Below are 25576 nucleotides of genomic sequence, written 5' to 3' on the forward strand. Positions count from 1 at the left end.
TGCGTTTTTGGGTCTGGCATTCTGCATCTTCCTTTTCACAATACCCCACAGATTTTCTATGGGGCTAAGGTCAGGGGAGTTGGCGGGCCAATTTAGAACAGAAATACCATGGTCCGTAAACCAGGCACGGGTAGATTTTGCGCTGTGTGCAGGCGCCAAGTCCTGTTGGAACTTGAAATCTCCATCTCCATAGAGCAGGTCAGCAGCAGGAAGCATGAAGTGCTCTAAAACTTGCTGGTAGACGGCTGCGTTGACCCTGGATCTCAGGAAACAGAGTGGACCGACACCAGCAGATGACATGGCACCCCAAACCATCACTGATGGTGGAAACTTTACACTAGACTTCAGGCAACGTGGATCCTGTGCCTCTCCTGTCTTCCTCCAGACTCTGGGACAAGTTTAGCGGGACACGCATTTATTTGTACTCCATGAACTCGGAGGTGCTTCATCATGTTCGACGTGCACCCTCCTAAGCACGAAACAGTCCTGTCGCACGTGTTACATTTAGCCGATATTTCATTTTTTTTTAGTAAAGTAAAGCCACACTCTCGACCGCCGACGCCCGCTATCCCTGCTTGACTGACTCGCTCGGCTACATAGGCTCGGCTATGCTAACACTTCCGGCGGTGGGCGCTTCTTCGTTGGTGTTCAGCGGCTTCTTCTTCCGGTCGGCGGACTTATTCTTTTTTTCCGGTCGGCGGACTGGGTATCGAAACTAGGAATCGAAATTTAAACTTTTGAACGATTCCGGGAGAATCGGAAAGTTAGTCCCGGTTCCAATCGATACTCGATACCCAAACTAGTGGCTGCTATACGGAGTCCAAAAAAACGTTTTGGTATATAAAATGTGTGGCCGGTGGCTGCTATAGACAAGGTATACAACACTACTTTTTTCTGCGGGGGAAATCTTTGTGAGCGCCATAGACAGTTGGCCGCTAACACAGGTTTGACTGTATTATAGTTGTTATATTCACGTGTTCATTTATCATGACCAGCCCCCTAAAACCATGTCAACATCTCCCCAATCTTGTTCCATACGTTTGTGCTGGATTGTGATGCAAACATTGTTTGTCCAATTATATCTTGTATGTTATTCCTGTTTTATAATTCATTACTAGCCCCAAAACCTCCTCAAACTTGTCTCTATCGTCTGTGCTACATTAGGTTTCATGTTAACGTTTTAGAATTTTTATGTAACTAACGTGTTAATATTCATAACCAGCACCCTTTGCCGCCCCCACCACTTTGTCAAAATGTCTCTCAACTTCTACGTGTATTGAATATTTTCATAGAGCATTAAAAACTGTTAAAAACCTTTGAAATATATATTATTATCTATAATTAGAGCCTTCTAAACATGAAATAACAGTTGATAGTCACCTTTTCAGTCCTTTCAACCGATATAGTAGCCTGTATTGCAGACCTGGGCATTCTGCGGCCCGCGGGCCGCATCCAGCCCTTTGTGCGTCCCTGTCCGGCCCGCGTGAGGCCAATTATAAATTACAAAATAAATTTTAAAAAGTATCTATGTCGAGTGTGCAATACAACGGTGCTGCTTTTGTTTTGAAAATCGTTATTTGTATTACTTCCGTGTGGACGTATGCGTGATTGTGAGTGAATGTGAACAACTGCAATTACAAAATAAAGTTGAAAAAACATCTATGTCCTGCGCGCAATACAACTGTGCTGCTTTTATTTTGAAAAGTATTATTTATGGGCGTGTGTCCGTGTGTAACCTGCGAGTGAAGGTGCACATGCAGCGACAAGTGATGCACGGTTTACACCCGAGACGCCAAAAAGAGAAAAGTTGATGAGGAATGCCGTGTTTTCAACAACACATGAACTGCAAAGCAACGTCCCCTCACCTAAGGTGCGTGCCTGCGCAATTGCGCACTGCTCAAGCGTCCGCTGCGCGCAGCAAGTATATGCCGCGCACCAAATCAAATCCCATCTGAATTATAAACAAAATAAACATATTTATTCTATGGAATTTTGCAATGCAACTTTGAGTGACAGTGACAACAAGCGGCCCTAATGGTGTTCGTCAACACCGTTCAATTGAACACCGTTCAATTATTGTAACGTCTATCGAGATGCTTCGAGGACAGGAATTATATCGATCACTTTATTGAACAAAACTGTTTATATTCGGACATAACCACACCAAAAACATGAGTAAAACAATTCTATCTCGAAAAACTAGTAATTTTCTGCCGTACAAACCAGGCCAAAACCAACTTGTCATCTGTCACCAACACGCATAGCACTAAACCACTGGTGCGTTTAAGGCCACACAAAAAGTCGGACAACTCAAACACCACACAAAGTTACACTATGACTCCTCAGTCATACGTGTGCTTATTTTACTGTCATTTATTATTAATGTTAATTTATATATATTAGTCATGGGATGCTGTTACACACACTATGTTGAAGTATTACTATTATTATTATTATTATTATTATTTATCTTACGGTATATATCAAAAATAATATTGAGCAAAATTTAATTGAAATATTGTCGATGTGGCCCTCCAGCAGTGCTCGGGTAGCTCATGCGGCCCCCGGTAAAAATTAATTGCCCACCCCTGCTGTATTGTGTTCTTCTGTAGATTACAGTACTCACTGATAGCCCGGAGCATCCTCCAAGCATCACCCGGCCACCACAACATGATCACTACGTGGAAATAACCAGACAATACATCTAAATGCGACAACAAATATCTTTATTTCATATGCATAATTGCCGTATTTTCCGGACTATATAGTGTGCCGGTATGTAAGCAACACCCATTAGATTTTAGAAGAAAATATTTTTTTCCATATATTAGCTGCAACGGACTATAAACCACAGACATATTCGTTGTGAAATGAGTTATTTACACATAAATATTTTGTAAATGTCTATTTACATACCTTAGTGCCTGTAACAGGGCAGTAAAACGGTAGATTAAACAAAACAGAAGTCATCGTCATGGACCCACTAGCTGCGCAAGCTAGCTCTCCAATCAGCTAAACGGACTCAATAACTCCAGGGTGACGTTTTGGCGAATTTACTGAGGAATTTGTGAAACTGACACAATACAAAAATAATGCCATTGTAAGTTAATAATACTAACACAGGCGCTCGTAAATGTGTTGGCATATTAGCTAATGATGCTAGCTTCATTACATTGCGATAGCACGTACAAATCTGCATGAAAACACTCCTACAGACATCACACATGGGATGGTTTCTTAACCCTTGTGTAATGTTCATATTGTTGTTACTCAGCCAGCGTTTGTGGGTCTGATGGACCCGTTGCATTTTGTGGCTTTCAGTATTTTAACACTTTTATGTTAAAATACTGAACAGATGTTTACCTTATCCCAATAAACATCTGTTCAGTATTTTATAGGGGTGTAACGGTACACAAGAATTTTGGTTCGGTGGGGACGGCGTGGCGCTGTTGGGAGAGTTCCTGTGCCAGCAACCTGAGGGTTCCTGGTTCAATCCCCACCTCCTACCAGCCTCGTCACGTCCAATGTGTCCTTGAGCAAGACACTTCACCCTTGCTCCTGATGGGTCGTGGTTAGGGCCTTGCATGGCAGCTCCCGCCATCTGTGTGTGAATGTGTGTGTGAATGTGGAAGTAGTGTCAAAGCGCTTTGAGTACCTTGAAGGTAGAAAAGCGCTATACAAGTATAACCCATTTACCATTTACGTACCTCGGTTTAGAGGTCACGGTTCGGCTTATTTTCGGTACAGTAAGAAAACAACAAAATATAAATTTTTGGGTTATTTATTTACCAAATTTGCAAAATCTTCCACCAAAAATATTTTTCTTAGTGGAATATTTGATGTGAAGTAATGGGAACCTTGGATAGGTCAATAATTCATAATAACATTGATTTTAAATCAATATTATGTTTTGAGCAATGACAGTTTGAAAGAAAAAAGCCCAGCTTTGTTTTATTAGTCAACATTGCAACTTTTTCTAAATTACATTTAACCTTTAGGCTTTTTTATTTCACTTTTGTTATGTTTTTGTTAGGGATGTCCGATAATGGCTTTTTGCCGATATCCGATATTCCGATATTCCGATATTGTCCAACTCTTTAATTACCGATACCGATATCAACCGATATATGCAGTCGTGGAATTAACACATTATTATGCCTAATTTGGACAACCAGGTATGGTGAAGATAAGGTGCTTTTTAAAAAAATTTGTAAAATAAGATAAATAAATTAAAAACATTTTCTTGAATAAAAAAGAAAGTACAACAATATAAAAACAGTTACATAGAAACTAGTAATGAATGAAAATTAGTAAAATGAAGTGTTAAAGGTTAGTACTATTAGTGGAGCAGCAGCACGCACAATCATGTGTGCTTACGGACTGTATCCCTTGCAGACTGTATTGATATATATTGATATATAATGTAGGAACCAGAATATTGATAACAGAAAGAAACAACCCTTTTGTGTGAATGAGTGTAAATGGGGGAGGGAGGTTTTTTGGGTTGGTGCACTAATTGTAAGTGTATCTTGTGTTTTTTATGTTGATTTAATTTAAAAAAACAAAACAAAAAAAAAAAAAAACGATACCGATAATTTCCGATATTACATTTTAACGCATATATCGGCCGATTATATCGGCAGGCCGATATTATCGGACATCTCTAGTTTTTGTTTATTTTAATAGTATTTTTAGAATGTGCCGTGGGCCTTTAAAACATTAGCTGTGGGCCGCAAATGGCCTCCGGGGCACACTTTTGACACCCCTGCTATAGATCATAAAAGATTAAATGTGATAAATCTATGGATAAAAAGCAGACCCTGGCGACGCATGCGCGTTTATCATAACTCTCTGTCTCTCTCTGTCTCTCCCTCACCAATGCTGCTGCACGCACAATTTGTTTTGTTTTTAACCCCTTCTTAACCCTGAACGTACATTGAAAATACACGCAACCCTAACTCAAAATGCCGGACATTTGAGGCATTTAAAAAACTGCGCCCGGACAGCCCCGCAAAAGAGGACATGTCCGGTGAAAAGAGGACGTATGGTCAGTCTGTCGTAGCCCCGTTGCTGCTAGCTGCTAGCTGCTAGCAGCTAGCATGCCGTGTTTTGATTGATTGATTGAAACTTTTATTAGTAGCTTGCACAGTTCAGTACATATTCCGTACAATTGACCACTAAATGGTAACACCTGAATACATTTTTCAACTTGTTTAAGTAAATCAATTCATGGTGTTGTGCCTCGGTGTGCATTGTTTACACAACGTGCGGTATGCTACTTAATATGTCCGTGTGGAAACTCGTTCGGTACACCTCCAAACCTAACCGAAGCCCCGTACCGAAACGGTTCAATACAAATAATACACGTAACGTTACACCCCTAGTATTTTAACATAGAAGTGTTTGATTGTGAGGCATTAAAAGCCACAAAATGCAACGGATCCATCAGACCCACAAACATTGGCAGAGTAACAACAATATGAACGTTGCACGGAAAATTTCTCTGCCAGTTTCTGCACGCCACAGGGATTCTTCTTTTGTGTTTCTGCACCTGCGGTTCCCACACAAGGTTGCAACATCAGTGTTTCCATACTTGCCAACCCTCCCGTTTATAGCGGGAGAATCCCGATATTCAGCGCCTCTCCCGACAACCTCCTGGCAGAGATTTTCTCCCGACAAACTCCCGGTATTCAGCCGGAGCTGGAGGCCACGCCCCCTCCAGCTCAATGCGGACCTGAGACTGAGTGGGGACAGTCTGTTCTCACGTCCGCTTTCCCACAAAATAAACAGCTTGCCTGCCCAAAGACGTCATAACATCTAGGGCTTTTATAGAGTGCACAACTGCGCACACAACAAGGAGACGAAGCAGAAGAACGAGGAAATTACAGACATGGCGGCCGAAATGATATACTCATCATGAACGGAGAAGTTAAACAGGACAATACTGCCATCTAATGGATAGCCACTGGAACACTGAAATTCAAGTATTTTTATTTTTTTCTATGTAAATAAAATAAAATTAAAAAAAATATATATAGCTAGAATTCACTGAAAGTCAAGTATTTCATACATACATACATACATACATATATATATATATATATATATATATATATATATATATATATATATATATATGAAATACTCGAGTTGGTGAATTCTAGCTGTAAATAACCACGCCCCCAACCACGCCCCCCGCCCCCAAACACCCCCCCGACCAAGCCCCCCCCCCACCTCCCAATATTGGAGGTCTCAATGTTGGCAAGTATGGTGTTTCCCATAAACTGCCAAGATACCTGTGGCGGTGGGGCGTGACTATGGGCGTGGTCACCATGACATCATCGAGTAATTTGCATAATTTACTACAATGATATGATTTTCTCTAAAAAGGCTCAAAAAATGTATACTTCCTAATTAATAATAACAGTTTTGTTTTAAACGTCCATCCATCCATCCATCCATTTTACAATATAATTACAACACTTTATGTACATATTTATATACAGATTTGAACAATAAGTTATTCACTGAAATATATTTATTAATTGTGGTTCTTACAAAAAATATATCTTATAAAAATATAAAAGCTAAAATGTCTCTTAAAGCTCTGCCCCTTTAATTAGTGCATACTAAATAATTTAACTTTAGCGTACTACTACAACCATATTATTTACCAGCAACATAAAGTGAAACAGAGGCAGAGGTGTCCCGCCACAGTCAGTAACAAATAAACAGAAAACAGTAGTGGTGGTAGATAGAGACAAAGCTTCATCAAACATCTGATCCACTGAACAAAGAGCTCCAAAAATCTTGATCCTACACTTCTCTTTTGTAAAGTAAATCTGAACAGCCGATATGGGCATCTACATCAACTATATGATTTGCCTGAGAAGCTGGACAGGACACACACAAAAAAAAAAATTACAATTTTTTTTTTTTTTTTTTTGTGGCGGCCTTAATTCTTTCGTGGCGGGCCGCCACAAATAAATTAATGTGTGGGAAACACTGAACATTGTTTGTCAACACTGTCTGCTCTCATTTTCTCGCACATTTGACCCTCTGATGTTCTGTGTACCTAGACTCTGTCCTCCTCCTGTCTAGGCCTGCTGTGTGTGTGTGTGTGTGTGTGTGTGTGTGTGTGTGTGTGTGTGTGTGTGTGTGTGTGTGTGTGTGTGTGTGTGTGTGTGTGTGTGTGTGTGTGTGTGTGTGTGTGTGTGTGTGTGTGTGTGTGTGTGTGTGTGTGTGTGTGTGTGTGTGTGTGTGTGTGTGTGTGTGTGTGTGTCAATTTCCACACTTCTATTAGCCCCGGGTCCAGTGTACCGGACATCTTATATGTAATAGAAATGTTTAGGGGGGGGGGGGGGGTGCACGGTGTGTGGTCATTAAATATGTATTCTCTTTCATAGTTCTTTTATTGATTTCACATTCACATTAACAACAAATTCAAACCCTCTTCATCCCCTATCCCTGCTGTCACTCAACACAAAAACAAAAGTACGAGTACAAAAGTACCCAGAGTAAAAAAATAAAATGTTTTCAATACAAGGCACTTGAAACAAAGTAATTGAAAGCTGAAACACACTGTAGAAGCAGCATGACAAGGCCTGAAACGTCGGCAGTCATATTTAGGTACATAGGGCTATTCCTGCACTTGTATAGAGGATTGGTCAAAAAAAGTCAAAAAAGGTCTCCACACTTTAAAAAACTTGTTTTCAGAGCCCCGTAATGTATATCTTATTTTCTCGAACTTCAGGTTTGCTAGTACGTCTTTTATCCAGTGGGAGAATGAGGGTGGGACAGCCTCCTTCCACTTCAACAATATCAGGCGGCGTGCGAGGAGGGTGGTAAAGGCAACTATTTTGGAAGCACAGTCATCTTAATTGCATTGACTCTGCCTATAAGTGAAATGAAAAGGGGAGTCCAATTAGCCAGATCTTGCTTGGTTTGTATAAACAGCTTTCCAAAGTTTTAATTGAAGAGGTATTTAAAATTATTTGTAATAGTAACTCCGAGGTAAGTAAAACTGTCTGTAGTGATCCTAAAGGGCAACGTAATGTTTTCTAGTATTGAGACGTCCATATTCAAGGGCAGTAGCTCACTTTTATTTAAATTCAATTTATAACCGGAGATTTCACCAAACCGTTGTAACAGGCTAAGAATTTATGGGATTGCAGACTCTGCGTTGGACACATAAAGGAGAAGGTCGTCAGCATAAAGGGACAATTTATGTTCTATGTTTCCTCTATTTATGCCCATTATGGAGTGATTAGACCTAATGGCTAAAGCTAGGGGTTCGATAGCCAGGACAAAAAGAAGGGGGCATCCCTGGCGAGTTCCACGGTGTAAATCAAAAGGACTTGAATACAAATTATTAGTCAGAATCATAGCAGAAGGGCTGGAATATAACAGTTGTATCCATGTGATGAATGTTTCCCCGAATCCGAATGTTGCCAGCGTTTCAAAGAGGTAGTCCCATTCTACTATATCGAATGCCTTCTCTGCATCCATGGAGAGAAGACATTCTGATGCAGCTTGACAAGGAGTGTACATTATGTTAAACAGGCGTCGGGTATTAAAAAAGGAGCGTCTATGCTTAACAAAACCTGTCTGGTCTGGGGATATTGAACTGGGTAAAATGTTTTCCAAACGGTAAGCCAGTACTTTGGCCAATATTTTATAGTCTGTGTTTAACAAAGATATGGGTCTATAGGATCCGCAGTCTAAGGGGTCCTTGCTCTTTTTTGCCAGTAATGTTATGCATGCCTGATTTAGGGTGGTTGAAAGAAATGCCGCTTCTAGTGATTCTGAATACGTGGCTGCCAAAATAGGAGCTAACTGTGTGGAGAATTTCACATAAAATTCACACGGCAAACCATCCAAACCAGGTGATTTTTTTTTAGTTTGTAGAGACTTAATGGCCTCCAATATTTCTTGTTGTGTTACTGGCTTATCTAGATGTAAGACCTGATCTGGTGGCAAGGATGGGATATGTAGATCCTTAAAAAAATCCTGTATGGCATTGGGGTTGGAGGGACTGTTGGACGCAGACAGTTTACAATAGTAATCTTTAAAAATGTTATTTATTTCCTGTTGGTCTGTAGTGACCCTACCATCCTGAGAAAGCACCCCATTAATAATTAAGTTTAGCTCTTGCCCCCTTCAATTGCCTGGCCAGAATTTCCCCTGCCTTCTCACCATGTTCATACAGAGCACTCCTATTCCTGAGCAGAAGATTTTCAATGAATATTCTGCTTTAAGTTTCAGGCGCTCTTTATATAAGTCAGGAGATGGGAATTGTGCATATATTTGATCAATTTCAGCTATTTGCTGGTCCAGACTTAGTTGTTTTGCTTCCGAGTTCTTTGTCTTATTAGCCATAAAAGATATTATCTGCCCTCTTAAGTAAGCCTTAAGGGCCTCCCAAACAGTTGCAACTGAAACATCTGTTGTCATGTTTATTTCCAAAAATAGAGAGATTTAGTCTGATAAAAAAAAGTACAAAGTTTTCATCTGCTAATAATAGAGAATTAAAACCGCCAATTTCTTGTAATTGTCCTTGATTCAGGCAAATTCAGCTTCAATAAAAGGGGAGCATGGTCCGATATTAATATGGTTTGATACTCACAAGAACTTATGTAGGGAGTTAATTTATTGTCAGTGAAAAAATAGTCGATTCTGCTATATGTGTGGTGCACATGCGAGAAGAAGGAGTATTCCCTACTTTTTGGATGCAAAAAACGCCATGTATTGGATATACCAAATCCTGAAAGAAAAGTTTGTATATAGGAAACTGATTTGGATGCTACATAACCTTTTCTGGCTGTTGATCTGTCCATCCCAGGTTCTAAACGAAAATTAAAATCACCTCCCATAATGAGCTGGTGAGAGTTTAGATCTGGAAGTAATTTGATGAGACCATCAAAAAACTGGGCATCATCAAAATTCGGAGCATATACATTAGCCAGTACAGCCTTGGTGTTATAGAGTTGGCCAGTAACTATAATATAACGTCCGTTTGAGTCTGCTATGGTGTCAGAGGGGATAAAAGATATATTCTTATTTATCAATATGGCAACGCCTCTCTCGCCTTAGCCTGAAAAGTAGAATGGAAGAGCTGACCCACCCAACCACATTTTAAACGAGAGTGATCTGACCTTCGAAGGTGGGTCCCCTGCAGAAAGGCAATTACCGTCTTCAGACGCTTGAGGTGTACTAGTGTTTTTTTCCTCTTTACCGGGTGATTCAGGCCCTTGACATTCCAGCTAACGAGGATGATGTCACAGTTCATGCTGCTTCTATGTGTGATATGGAAAGACAGTTAAACATCAAACACGTGATACGGTGCCTATTAAGTTTAGACCAGGTACTCAGGTAATAATGGACAGCCTTTATGCCTTGAGTGACAGCAAAACAAAAACAACCCCCACACCCAACCCTAAGGTGAATTCAGCTATTTAAAAAAACAGCACACCTTCCCTAACTAACTTAAAGACTTCCAGATTACTTCTTGAAAAGAAAAAACCCTCTGCTCCCCCATATTATTAATATATTAAGTACCCCACCTGATACAGGGAAAATAACTGAGTACAGAGATACATTAGATGTAAATAGAACAAGGTAAACTATTAAATGTATATATAATCAAAAAATAAGCTTAAACCAGCCTGCAATTTGTGGACCCTATGGAGAAGTGTAGATAAGAAAGAGGGAAAAATATTTAAAAAATAGAAAAAAATTGATAAAAAAATTTTTAAATTAAAAACTTTATAGAGACAAAACTCTACAAAATGAAATAATCCAATGAAGCTTGATCATTTTCAAAAAAGATACAAATTAAATGGGAAAAAAGGGCTCCTTTATACACGTGCATCTCAAATGAGGTAGGGAAAATAAGAGAAAATAATAAATTATAGGCTTAAATGGATATATGCTGCTGCTGAAACTTTACAAACTTCTATCTAGACCGATATAAAAGCTAGCTATAAACACATGGTAGCAACAACAGTGATATAGATTGAGGTAGAAAGTATAACGTGTAATATGATTATACAGTCCAGGTCTTAAACTCACTGTAGCTCGTAAACACACTTTGTTGATGAGACCGTTATGAAGAGTCTTTATACGCATTGATGTAGTTATCTGCCTCGGCTACTGATCCGAGCCAAACGCGAGTGCCGTTCGTCTGTGTGATGCGGAGCCTGGCCGGGTAGAGTAGCGAGGGTTTGAGTTCCATCTTGTACAGAGACGCCATCGAAGTCCGGTAAGCCCTCTGCTGATTCACTACCTCTGGAGAGTAGTCCTCGTAAACTCTGAACACGTGCCCGTGGTATTGCAGCGTTCCCCTCCTCCTAGCCTCCCGGATCAGCAGCTCTTTACTTTGGAAGCAATGAAAAAAGAGCAGGATAGGTCGGGGCTTGTCCCCGTGTGCCGGCTTGGGAGCCAGGCTGCGATGAGCGCGGTCCAGCTCCGGTGGAGAGGCGGATACTTCCTCACCTAATACTTCCTTCAGCAACAGGGAGAAAAACTTGGTAGGTTGCGGGCCTTCTATCCCTTCAGGTAAGCCAACGAGCCAGGCATTACTCCGCCTGCTCCTTCCCTCCAGGTTAGCTTAGCCTTTAGCTTCTGGTTGTCGGCCTTTAGCATATCACAAACAGCCTCCACCTGCTCCAACCACTGATGTAGGGATTTAGCATTTTCCTCCAGAGAGGTCAGTCTGTAGTTATGACAGTTGACCGTCTCCTGAAGTCCGTCCAGCTTCTCGTTCACCAAGCTAAAGGATGTTTTGAGCTCCGTTAGCAAGGTTGATCTGTGGTCCGATAGTATAGCAATCAGCTCAGATTTGCTAACGGCTGCAGCATCGGCCTCTGCCTTCTCTTGCGATTTTGCGGATTTGGGAGGCATCATCGGTCATGAAGCGTGTTGTTATGCGTCGTCGTGGTAGAAAAAAGTTACCAGCGGTTAAATACTCTTGAAATACAAGTCGGGTGCATGTTAAAAGGAAGAGTAAGGCGGGAGCTAGAGGCTAATACGTCTTCACGCCATGCGTCCTCAACCGGAAGTCTGACCTTAAATATGTATTCTGATATACCTGTATGTTCTTCACAGAAAATGAGCCAAAGTCAGTGAGTCTCAGTTTGAAAAATGTATTAATTGTATCATTTTTCTTTTAATAAAAAATGAAAACGGGTCCCACAGACCCGAACACCACACAAGGGTTAAGTAAGTATTGTTTTAGTTATATTGTAAAACTTACAAACGTTGCTTAGAGTGATCAATGAAGAATCCATACGAGTAGCAACACTATGGATGACTAGAAGACCGAATGGCATTCCAACTTCCGGGTCAAAGCTCAGTCTAAACAAAAGGGCAATGCAGCACCCACAGAGAATAAACTCATCTAAACGACGCCATGGCACAAACAATAACACACTTATTCAGTGTTTGCTTGTTTGTTTTTTAAACTATTTGCATTATGGTAGCCATCCACAAGCTTCTGGTTGAATTTTTGACCACTCCTTTTGACAAAATTGCTGCAGTTCAGCTAATTAACCTGATTTAGCCGTTCCTTTACCACTTTTGAGGTGTGTTTGGGGTCATTGTCCTGTTGGAACACCCAACTGCGCCCAAGATCCAACCTCCGGGCGGATGATTTTAGCTTGTCCTGGAGAATTTGGAGGTAATCCTCCTTTTTCATTGTCCCATTTACTCTCTGTGAAGCACCAGTTCAATTGGCCGCAAAACAGGCCCAGAGCATAATACTACCACCACCATGCTTGACGGTAGGTGTGGTGTTCCTGGTATTAAAGGCCTCACCTTTTCTCCTCAAAACATATTGCTGGGTATTGTGGCCAAACAGATCCATTTTTGTTTCTTCTGACATCACATGGACAAAGATGTCTTTTGATCGCGACTGCATATTGGTGCTGGACAATGTCTCATGTGACTGAGCAAAACTGGCCTTTTCTAAAAGCATATGTTTGTTTTCTCCTGTCCCGCAGATGTTGATGATGAACGTCATCTCCATGAGCGGGAGGAAGAACCACCACCCTTCTGCATAAAAGAGGAAGAAGAGGTACCACAGCCCCCAAACATTAAAAACGAAGAGGGGGTACCACAGCCCCCAAACATTAAAAATGAAGAGGGGGTACCACAGCTCCCAAACATTAAAAATGAAGAGGGGGTACCACAGCCCCCAAACATTAAAAATGAAGAGGAGGTACCACAGCCCCACATTAAAGAGGAAGCGGAGGAACACAACATCAGTCAGGAGGGCGAGCATCTTGAAGGACTGGTGGAGTTCCCAGTGACTGGTGTCCCTGTGAAGAGTAAAGAGGATGAGGTCGAAGGTGAAAGTGAGGAGAAGAGAGAGGCGGAGCCTCCAAGCAGCAGCTCAACACAACACATGACAACAGAAGCTGATGGAGACCACTGTGGAGGATCACAAGCAGACCAGCTCGTAGCTCCACTATCAGATAGTGAGGACACAACGTCACACTCTTCTGACACTGATGATGAAGACTCTACAGATGATAAGACATGGGACCCTGACAACACTGACTGGAAATGTTCTCACTGTGACAAAAGTTTTGGCCTCAAAAAGTCTCTAAATAGACACATGAAAAATCACACTGGAGAGAAACCATTTCCGTGCTCGGCGTGTAATCAAGTATTCAGCGTAAAAGCGGACCTGATAAAACACGCAAGAATACACACTCAAGATAAATATTTTTTTTGTTCAGTGTGTGGCGAATCTTTCACACGGCGTGAAAGTTTGAAAAGACACATGAGAAGACACCCTGAAGTGAAACTATTTTTCTGTTCGGTGTGCGGGGCAGGTTTTGTTAAAAAGGACAGTTTGAATAAACATATGAAAACACACACGGGAGAAAAACCTTTTTCCTGCGCAACCTGCGGCATGTGTTTTTCAAGGAAGGACAGTTTGAGAGAGCACACAAGAAAACACACCGGAGAAAAACCTTTTCCCTGCTCAACCTGTGGCTTATGCTTTTCCAGGAGGGACCGATTGAAAGAGCACACAAGAACGCACACTGGAGAAAAACCTTTTTCCTGTTCTGTGTGTGATTCAAATTTTGGCCGAAGTGATTATTTGAAAATCCACATGAGAATGCACACTGGAGAAAAACCTTTCTCCTGTACAACCTGTGGTTTAGGTTTTACAAGGAAGAGCCGTTTGAATTATCACACGAGAATACACACTGGGGGGAAAGTGCTGAGTTGCAGTGTGTGTGATGAAAAATTCTCTCATGAGTACCAACTCAGCAAACACAAGTGTGCTGGTGAAAACAGCGGCAGTAAAATAGAAAAGCGCTCCGCAGACCTCCACCAGGATCCGGATGTTGATCAGGATCAACACCGAAATGTAATCACTTGTTCCTTATCCCATTTCTGACATGTCCTGAAAGTTGCACTGATGTCCAACCAGACTTTTGTTTTATTTTGTTATGATGCAAACTACCTGCCTGACTATCAAACATAGTTACTTTTAGTTACTTTTCAATTACTTCAATGGCAAACATGAAAATATGTTTCTTAGTTACACATCCTGGAAAACAACATCCACACAACAGTTTATATTTATTAGACTTAGACTTCCTTTTATTGTCATTCAAATTTGAACTTTACAGCACAGATAAGAACGCAGTTTGGTTGCATTAGCTCGTGGTAGTGCAGGATAAAAGAGCAATAAGGTGCAGATATAAATAAATAGATTACTGTACAGATAAATATATTGCACTTTTGCATATGCATCCACGTTTATGGATGTATGTTATATTGTCTTTATATTCCTGCGAGTTAATCCATTTTGGGGGTTAATTATGCACACCTTTTTGTCACGGCCCGGGCGCCCTCATCTGTGCGCTCTGCTGTTTGCCTCTCCAAGAGCGCACCTGCGCGTGTCAGTCCTGCTGCCGCCGGCAGCTGCAGTCAATCTCCGGCAATCAGCACACCTGAAGTTGATCAGAGGTCCCGCCTTCAAAAGCCTGCACAACCTGCTACTCCTTACCGGAACGTAGTCTTCTGTTCGAGTACACTACCCCTTCGTTCCCGAGTTTCGAGCTGTGTGCCTCGTCTCACCCCGCGTTTCCTCTGCTTCCTTGACTGCCTCTCGGATCTCGACCTCCCGCTTGGACACGGACCTTCTTCGCCCCGCTATAGCGCCCCGACTTCCTGCCTGCTCACGGACCTCCGAGCTCTGCCTTGTCCCTCCTGATCTTCCGCCTCTCGCTCAACACTACCGATCACACTCAACAGCTAATCTCCACACATAGTCACACACCATTCACACTTTGGATCTAGTCACACTCCATTCTCTTGTTTATTTAGTTTATTGCTTATTATATATGTATATAGTGTGTACATATATAATACATCACAGAGTTAAATACTACACCCCCTTGTGGTCTGCGCCGTCTACTCCCCCCGTACACAACACTTGTACGATAGACATTTTTATTTGTACTAGCAATTTTAAACCAGCGCTGTATCCTTTGCATGTGACCTTGTAGAAAAAGATATCTGTTTTTCATGAATAATGCTCTGAATCTTTGAGACGGTCAACAAAAAACAAGTCTATTTTTTTAATTGGTCAATTGGTTCACCTGTCTCTGATTGGCAATCAGGGCACACCTGTTCCAAGTTGCCAGTCAGGCCCTTTTGTCAGTGCTGGATCATTGCTTGCCCTTGCTTAGTGATCGTTGTTTCGCTTGTGCTGGTAATGGCAAGTTTCCTGTGCACTTCCCAGCTGCACTATTTCTACCTTGTTTTTGAATATTGACTTTATTGACGTAAAGTAAAGTGAACCACCGAACGTAACAATAACAATGTACGGTATTAACCTTGGAGACTGGACTTCTACGGTATCTCCCTTCAGCTGCTTCTTTGTCATAGACACCATCAGCAGCTTGTACATACGTTCATGGATACATGTTTGCCTTTTGGACGTTGTTTTAACATTATCTGCTATATCAGGACAAGAAAACTTGTAATGTTGTGTTCGTAAGTCTTGAGTAAGATGATAAAAGTGATATTAGACAATCAGACACTGTTATGCTAATAGGCCATGTTATTCTTAAATGATCTATTAAATTAATTTCATGGCAAGTATATATATATATATATATATATATATATATATATATATATATATATATATATATATATATATATATATATATATATATATATATTTATATATATATATATACATATGTATACATATATATGTATACATATGTATACATATATATGTATACATATATGTATATTTATTTAAAAACTAAGTATCACTGTTGCCTTTAACGCATTTTTTAAATGTATTTTTACGAATTGAAATAAAAATGGATTCGCATTTCCGGATTTACTGACTTCTTTTTGTTACACAATTACAGTCGTGGTCAAAAGTGTACATACACTTGTAAAGAACATCATGTCATGGCTGTCTTGAGTTTCCAATCATTTCTACAACTTTTTTTTTTGTGATAGAGTGATTGGAACACATACTTGTTGGTGACAAAAACATTCATGAAGTTTGGTTATTTTATGAATTTATTATGGGTCTACTGGAAATGTGAGCAAATGTGCTGGGTCAAAAGTATACATACATCAATGTTAATATTTGCTTACATGTCCCTTGGCAAGTTTCACTGCAATAAGGCGCTTTTGGTAGCCATCCACAAGCTTCTGCTTGAATTTTTGACCACAAAATTGGTGCAGTTCAGCTAAATGTGTTGCTTTTATGACATGGACTTGTTTCTTCAGCATTGTCCACACGTTTAAGTCAGGACTTTGGGAAGGCCATTCTAAAACCTTCATTCTAGCCTGATTTAGCCATTCCTTTACCACTTTTGACGCGTGTTTGGGGTCATTGTCCTGTTGGAACACCCAACTGCGCCCAAGACCCAACCTCCGGGCTGATGATTTTAGCTTGTCCTGAAGAATTTGGAGGTAATCCTCCTTTTTCATTGTCCCATTTACTCTCTTTAAAGCAGTGGTCCCCAACCACCGGGCTGCACAAGAAATACATTTAAAAAATAAATATATATATATATATATAAATATATATAAATATTTTTTTTTTTAAATTAAATCAACATTTACACAATATATACATTATATATCAATATAGATCAATACAGTCTGCAGGGATACAGTCCGTAGGCACATATGATTGTATTTCTTTATGAAAAAAAGAAAAATAACACACTTATTCAGTGTTTGCGTGTGTTTTTGTTTTTAACTATTTGCATTTGGGCCGTCAGCAAAGAAAAATCCATAAATTAGCTGCACCGTTTTATAAGCCGCAGGGCTCAAATTGTAGGAAAAAAGTAGTGGCTTATAGTCTGGAATTTATGGTACTCTAGTTTAGCTACTTTCAAATAATATAATCAGTAAAGTAACAAAGGTGTTTTTTAAGGAGTAATCAGATAACTTGTATATCTTATTCCACCAAAATAATCACTGTAGTGCTCCCCGAAGAACCTGGCCGTATTTATCAAGCGTCTTAGAGTGCCATTTTACACTTAAGTCCTGAGAATTTGCGAAATTTAGTCCTACTCTCAAACTTAAGAATAAAAGCTCTTTATCAAATTTCTTAAGTCTAAGAATCACTCCTACTCTCCACGATATTTAAGAGACCTTCTGAGGTGTCTTAAGTGGTTAGGAGTTGCCAGCAGGGGGTGGCACTGAGGCGAGAGAGACGTGCGCGAACGTTCAGGGAGCGGAAGGATGTCCTGGCTTTGTTTGATGACGAGCAGCTGATCAAACAGTATCGTTTAGACAGAGCGGGTATTATTTTTGTCACAGATTGAATAATTTTCGATTCCTTGTTGATTTCTGCATGTGGCTGCAGTGGGCTAGTATATATAGAGCCACCCACACCAGTTTCAAATTAGTTGCCTAATTAATGAATTGGAAAGAAAATGTTATGAGAGTAGCGTATGTGTGTGGCCCTTTAATAGGTGACAGCATGTGAGGTGAGTGACGTCAGTGAGTGTGTGGGCGAGAGGGAGCGGTAGCGTGAGTGCGGGCGGGGACTAGTTTGTTTTGTGTTATTTTGTAGTTTATTGTCAGAATATACACTCCCATTGTCCACTTAAATATTTCTAAGATATTTCTTTATTCTTAGACAGGGGATTCCCTTCCGTGATTGGTCATTTCTATGGACACAGAAATGACGTCACCTAAAATTCCGTTTACGGCACATAGCAGAGGTGGGACCAAGTCATTGCTTTGCAAGTCACAAGTAAGTCTCAAGTCTTTGCCCTCAAGTCTCGAGTCAAGTCCCGAGTCAAGACAGGCAAGTCCCGAGTCAAGTCGAAAGTCAAGACTGGAAAGTCTCAAGTCAAGTCACAAGTCCTGCATTTTGAGTTTCGAGTCCTTTCAAGTCCTTTTAACCACAGACTAATATTTTTACACAGATTGTGTATGCTTTTAAACCGCTGTATTTATTTATTAAAACAAGTGCATTTGAAATAGCAGGAAAAAAAATAGTACTGACATTGCAATTCATAATGGCACTATTAACCAGTCATTTTAATAGTTTAAACAATTTTAAACATTTAACTCATTCCTTTACAGAATAAACACATTTGCAAAAACAAGTGCAACTGTACTTATTTGTACAAAAGTGTTAACATTGTATTTCCATGGCATATTGCATTGTAACTAGTTCCACAGCAGTTTCTATTCTGTTCTTACCTTATCTCATTGATCTCATCTCATACTGTATGTGTGTTTATGTGTGCGTACACATGAAAAACATAACAAATACATGAACATAACAATGAACAGAGTTGTACTTTTTAGATGTCAGGGCCCTATGCAATATGTACACATATTCTTAATATAGTATACATTTTAACTGACCTTTATTTGACTATGTTTGTCTTTTTGTAGGTGGCTAAAATATGCTGTGCTGCTGACCGCCGTCTAACGTTATGTTACTGTGTGTGATACATTGACTAACGTAACATTATATGTAGGTACCTCATGCAACCCTGCTTAAAAAGATCACTTGACAAAAAGTATGAATAAGGTGGCAAACTGCAGTGGACGCAACATATTCCTGTGTTTGAAATGATGTTATAACCACAGACATCTTGTAAGTACACGCAGTATTGGTTGCTGTGACGCGAGCAAATTGCATCTTGAAGTGGTGATGAGGAGCCGGCGAGCAGCCTAAACTGACAGTTGACAGGTAGAAAACAAAGATGCCGGGCTAGTGTTCAGCGTTTTCCTGCTCAAATGAGCGGACTGTTGAAAATAGGAATCGGGGGATTACTTTTCACAAGTAAGATTTAACATTAATGTACTATTGGTTGTATTTTATGAAAATAACATTACCACAGAGTTGAGAAGGAGCAAAGATCTTCAATATTTGTATGTGAAAATCACAAAGAAATCTTCTGGGGGAGGATGACGCCCCTACAGGGGTTTGGTTTACAAACTTTCAGCCCCACCTAAAACAAAATTCACCAGCCGCCACTGATTATGATGCATTCTCATTTTAGGCAAAATATAAGACAATACTTTCTTAACAGTATAATTGTAACCAGGAATAAGTCTTCAAGTAACAATATTCAAATACTAACATTGTTGGGTAAGACAGAATTTGGTTTTATTCTGAATCCAGTGAAACAGATTGGTGGTTTTAGCTGATATAAAGAGTTTCAGGTGTTTATATATGTTTAAGTATTTGGCAGACGCTTTTATCCAAAGCGACATACATAAAAAATACATATATAACAATCACTGTAAACATTATCATTTAAGGGAAGAATGTAATACAAAGTGTCAAGACAGAATAAACTCTCTGCTGCTGCAGCAACAGAGATGCAGTCTATAAGATATATAGATATCTAATGTATTCATACATTGTTTATGTAGGATATACGCATGTATATATAACGTAATCATATTGTTTCTTCAACTTAAAAATAGCTGACCGTTTTTTTCCCCCTTCTCTGGGTTTATATTCCCAGTTTTGATCTCGGACGTCTGGTCACTTATAGCATATAAGAATATTATATTACTGTTAAGCAAACTATGAATAATAAAACATGTGTCCGTTATCATAGCTACACGTATGACAAAAAAGCGTGTGAAAATGAGTGGTATTCAGTGAGGTAAAATGAATTAAATGCGCTGACAGTCCATTGCTCCTGCCAAATGAATTGCACTGAGTGGAGCGGATCACCACTCCAAGATGGCGGCCCCGCGTCTCGTCTGCGCCAGTAGGCAGTAGCGCTCGATGCTGCGTCTACTTATAAGATGTCTATGGTTATGACGTTAGCAGTGAGTTTACAGCCTCACTGATTTAACTACACAGCAAATAAAAGTCATGTTACTTAGCCAATAAACGTTAGCTTACATTCAAAACTTACCCTTCTTTGTGCAACTTCAAATGTCGAACGAAGTTGGAAGTTGTTGCGTCTCCGTCTGTAATATTCGAACTGCGTGATTTGCATACGGCAATTCGTTTTTTGTAGACCAAGTCGTAGTTTTTATACCCGAACGAAACCAACTTTGGTATAAATCTTTCTCACTGGCGTGTTGTTTGACAACTCTTGATCATTTGTTGTCCTGCAATTTGATTGGCTGAATGCTGTGTGATGAAAACAATGTAGATCTAATTTGATTGGCTGTTGTACTGAGAGCACACACGCTGACAAGCAGCACACACGCTGATAGACAGACACGTACAAAATGAAAGCAACGGAGCGCTCCCAACATAGGTGGATTAATGACCGGGCCTACCGGGCCCAGGCCCAGGGGGCCAGAGGCCCCAAGGGGCCAGGCCAACTTGGCCCCGCGGCCGCGACCCAAGCAAAACTACTTTTGCAAAAATAATAATCTTAAGCCCCAAGGGGCCAGGCCAACTTGGCCCCGCGGCCATGATCCATAGAGGGTAAGAGGCCCCAAGGGGCCAGGTCAACTTGGCCCCGCGGCCGCGACCCACAGAGGGCCAGAGGCCCCAAGGGGCCAGGCCAACATGGCCCCGCGGCCATGATCCATAGACGGTCAGAGGCCCCAAGGGGCCAGGCCAACTTGGCCCCGCGGCCACGATCCATAGAGGGTCAGAGGCCCCAGGGGGCCAGGTCAACTTGGCCCCGCGGCCACGATCCATAGACGGTCAGAGGCCCCAAGGGGCCAGGCCAACTTGGCCCCGCGGCCACGACCCACAGAAGGCCAGAGGCCCCAAAGGGCCAGGCCAACTTGGCCCCGCGGCCGCGAGCCACAGAAGGCCAGAGGCCCCAAGGGGCCAGGTCAACTTGGCCCCGCGGCCACGATCCATAGAGGGTAAGAGGCCCCAAGGGGCCAGGTCAACTTGGCCCCGCGGCCGCGACCCACAGAGGGCCTGAGGTCCTAAGGGGTCAGGCCAACTTGGCCCCGCGGCCATGATCCATAGAGGGCCAGAGGCCCCGAGGGGTCAGGCCAACTTGGCCCCGATCCATAGAGGGTCAGAGGCCCCAAGGGGCCAGGCCAACTTGGCCCCGCGGCCACGACCCACAGAGGCCCCAAGGGGCCAGGCAAAATTGGCCCCGCGGCCATGATCCACAGAGGGCCAGAGGCTCTCAATCATTATTATCAAAGCTAATTCTCAAATTGGATGGATCACACAACCTCACTCACATATTCTTTATCAATTATTAAAGGTTGTTTCTGAATTTTGATCACAGAACTTAATGCAAATATTCTTGATTGATTGACAAAGCTCATTCTCAAATTTTGATTACACAACCTTACTCTGACAAATTATCATTATCAAAAAGCTCTATCTCGAATTTGGATCACAGAATCTCACTCAAGTATTCTTAGCTGTGCCCCTCCCCCATCAAGTCTTTCATAAACCGGTCTGTTCTTTTAGAATCTCCTCATTTGGTATTTTGAACTCGTGAGAGACTGCTCAAAATTTGGTTTCCTTTCCCTCAGTTCAGACTCAGAGATAATTTGAAATCATTCAACAAGAAGTTTAACGTGCGCACACACACACACACACACACTTGAGTTGAGCATTACTTGGAAATTCTTATATTTTCCATTTTGCTGTTATTATCAGCATCTTCCCATTTTGTCCTTTTCTTTCGAGAAAGTTTACAGTCTGACATTTGTCACTGCTGTCAGTTAATAACTTTTTGGTCTTTGACCCATTTTGTCATTTTCTCGATTCGATCGTCACTGACCACTCTCTCCTGTCTGGCAGACATCGTTGCTGCCATCATAGCTAGCAAGCTGCCTGCAGCGGGTCATCCCTATGTTCCCCGTCCCTATGTTACCCGGGTCCTATGTTCCCCTCTACCGGGGAACTAAGGACCCTTTTTAAAAAAAAGGGTTCTATGTTCCCCGCTGCGGGGAACGTACAACACTTTTTCCAGAAAAGGGTTCTATGTTCCCCGCTGCTTCCAATGCGCGACTAAGTAAGACGCACGCAGACACGCATGACAGAGACGCGTTTAAGTTGTCGAAGGAAGGAAGTTCGCGTTTGAGTTGCTCTATCTGCTGCCGCACGCCCTGTGACAGGTTAGGTTTAGGGATGGTTTTGGTCAGGGCACAATTTCGCCAAAAAAGTGCTCCACAACGCCCTGTGACAGGTTAGGTTTAGGGATAGTTTTGGTCAGGGCACAATTTCGCCAAAAAAAAGTGCTCCACAACGCCCTGTGACAGGTTAGGTTTAGGGATGGTTTTGGTCAGGGCACAATTTCGCAATTTCGCCAGATACAATGCAGGGAACATAGGACCCTTTTTTAGAAAAAGGGTCCTAAGTTCCCCGGTCGCATACAAAGACCCAGGAACAACCGGGGAACATAGGACCCGGGGAACATAGGACCCGGGGAACATAGGCACGCTCCCGCCTGCAGATAGCAACATTTTGGTGTCCTTTGGGAAAATATTTAGAAAGAAGACAAAAGTACACACAGTTGTACAACTATTATCTTTATGATCTTTTTTTTGTTAGTTTCTCTGTTACTGTGTGTGGCCAATTAAGCGACTTTTGGCCATACCTGGCTGGTGACATTTAGCGACTTTCTGGTTGATGTTAAGATTAATAATAGCAACAGTTCTCTTCATCTTAATGCAATTTATTGTGTCTGTCTCTCCACATTTTGCCATTAGGTACTTTGAGCTCTTGTTGGTCAGTCACTCTAAGGTACATTGTTGCTGCCATCATAGCTAGCAAGCTGCCTGCAGATAGCGACATTTTGGTGTCCTTTGAGAAATATTAAGAAAGAAGACAAAAGTACAAGACATTGTACGATTACTATCTTTTTAAAATTATTTGTTCCACTGTGTGATTGACCGACTTTGCCGCTAGATTTCGCGTCTTTTGGCCATACCTGGCTAGCGACTAAAAACATCATTTAGCGACTTTTTGGTTGTGAAGATAAGTGGTAAAAGCAGATCTTCCTGTTGGTCTTCCCACATTTTGCCATTTGGTACTTTGCACTCTTCTTGGTCACTCCAAGGCATTTGTCCCTGCCTTCAGCTAGTCACTTGGCTCTTTTGGAATATATTTCACTGTAATTGGCTCTCTCTCTCTCTTTCTCCTCAGTACAAATCAGCCTGTTCCCTTGCCATTCATCACTGACCACTCTGCTCTCCTGTCTGTCAGACATTATTGCTGCTTGCAGATAGCTTGGGGTCCTTAGAGAAAATATCAGAAGAGAAAAGTACACAATTATCTTAATTATCTTTTTTATTCAGTCAGTCCTTCAGTGAGTCCCAGTGTGTTGGCGATTAAGCAACGTTGGCATTCAATTAGCGACTTTTGGCCATACATGGCTGGCGACTCAAAAAACTAGAAAAAAAGTACAAAAAGTTGTACAATTAATATCTTTATTATCCTTAATTCCCCTGAATCCTAGAGTGTGTTGCAATTAAGCAACTTTGCTGCTAGGTTTAGCGACTCTTGTTTTGGGCATACCTGGCTAGCGACTACAAACATTATTCAGCAACTTTTTGGCTGTTAAGATTAACGTTAATAAATTAAATCCTAATACAATTTATTGTGTTGGTCTCGCCATCTTGCTATTAGGTACTTTGAATTCTTGTTGGTCTCTGCTAAGGTATCTGGCTGTTGTCTTTGCCTTCAGTTAGTCACTTGGCTCTGGAATATATTTAACTGTACTTGGCTCTCTCTTTCTCCTCAGTACAAATCAGTCTGTTCCCTTGCCATTTAGACATTTTCTTGATTGGATCATCACTGACCACTCTGCTCTCCTGCTGTCTATCAGACATTGTTGCTCCCATCATAGCTAGCAAGCTGCCTTGGTGTCCTTTGTGAAAATATTTAGATAGAAGACTAAAGTGCACAAAGGTGTACAATTATTATCTTTTCAAAATATTTGTTTCACTGTCAGTGTGATTGACCGACTTTGCCGCTAGATTTCGCGTCTTTTGGCCATACCTGGCTAGCGACTGAAAACATCATTTAGCAACTTTTTGGTTGTGAAGATAAGAGGTAAAAGCAGATCTGCCTGTTGGTCTTTCCACATTTTGCCATTTGGTACTTTGCACTCTTGTTGGTCACTCCAAGGCATTTGTCCCTGCCTTCAGCTAGTCACTTGGCTCTTTTGGAATATATTTCACTGTAATTGGCTCTCTCTCTCTTTCTCCTCAGTACAAATCAGTCTGTTCCCTTGCCATTTAGACATTTTCTTGATTCGATCATCACTGACCACTCTGCTCTCCTGCTGTCTATCAGACGAATCAGTTGATTCTCTGCTCTCAATTGTCTATGCTAGTAAGCTGTTATTCTCTGCTTTGGAGTGTTGATGCTGGGTTGCTAGTTTTCTAAATCACCTCACACACTTGAAGGAAGCAGCACCGATCATAAACACACAAACAAACTCACACACACACACACACACACACACACACACACACACACACACACACACACACACACATAGTTGGTTTATCTGTTGTGATAGGCAAAGAGCCAATGTGCAAAGAAAGAAGGGAAATATGGATCATAAACGTTTAAGTGGAGGAGCTAGAAAAAAAATTCAGCAAGAAAAGAAAAAAAAGGAATCAGTTTTACTTGAGAGTGTTCCAAATATCTCCAGCTTCTTCAGTACAAAGACATCTGCTGAAAGCAATTCTATAAATGCTACTGCAAATTCAGCTAAGGTTAGCAATGCACCTGAGCTAGCATGTAGCTCCCAAGATCCTGAGACCACTACAAGTGTAGACACTGAACCAAATGCTTCTGATGCTTATGATTCAACCAATTCAGCAGTAGCCAGTTGCTCGGATGAATGTGAGGTCACTGCACCTCTGGACAGCATAGAAAATGAGCTGAATCTTTCTTCAACACCATCTACAGTGACAACTCTACCTAGTGATCCCGCTAAATGGGCTGAGACCCTCACTGAGTCAATGAAGGAAGTTCTTATTCAAAGAGGTGCAAAATCATTTCACAACCGTCACAGCCATTATCCAGCTTCTGTGAGGAACAGTGGGCTAGGAGGCAAAACCCGATGCCTAAACAATGAACATTTTACTTCACACTTGCCCAATGGACAACGAGTACAAAGAGAGTGGCTGATGTACTCTC

The 25576-nt window shown here is 41.3% G+C and overlaps 2 protein-coding genes across 2 annotated transcripts in view; both read left to right on the forward strand.

Moving 5' to 3' along the window:
• The window catches only part of LOC133664756 (cadherin-12-like), a 224916-nt gene that overhangs the window by 61049 nt on the left and 138291 nt on the right, over positions 1 to 25576 (forward strand). The window lies entirely within an intron of this gene.
• Positions 1 to 25576, forward strand: part of LOC133664753 (gastrula zinc finger protein XlCGF8.2DB-like) — a 49549-nt gene that overhangs the window by 2701 nt on the left and 21272 nt on the right. The window contains exon 3 of the mRNA XM_062069648.1: positions 12999 to 14380. Coding sequence (XP_061925632.1) covers positions 13403 to 14380 — 978 coding nt within the window. The 5' untranslated portion in view covers positions 12999 to 13402. The remainder of the gene's footprint in view (positions 1 to 12998; positions 14381 to 25576) is intronic.

This window comes from Entelurus aequoreus, linkage group LG14, assembly GCF_033978785.1.
Source record: "Entelurus aequoreus isolate RoL-2023_Sb linkage group LG14, RoL_Eaeq_v1.1, whole genome shotgun sequence".
NCBI classification, from domain to species: domain Eukaryota; kingdom Metazoa; phylum Chordata; class Actinopteri; order Syngnathiformes; family Syngnathidae; genus Entelurus; species Entelurus aequoreus.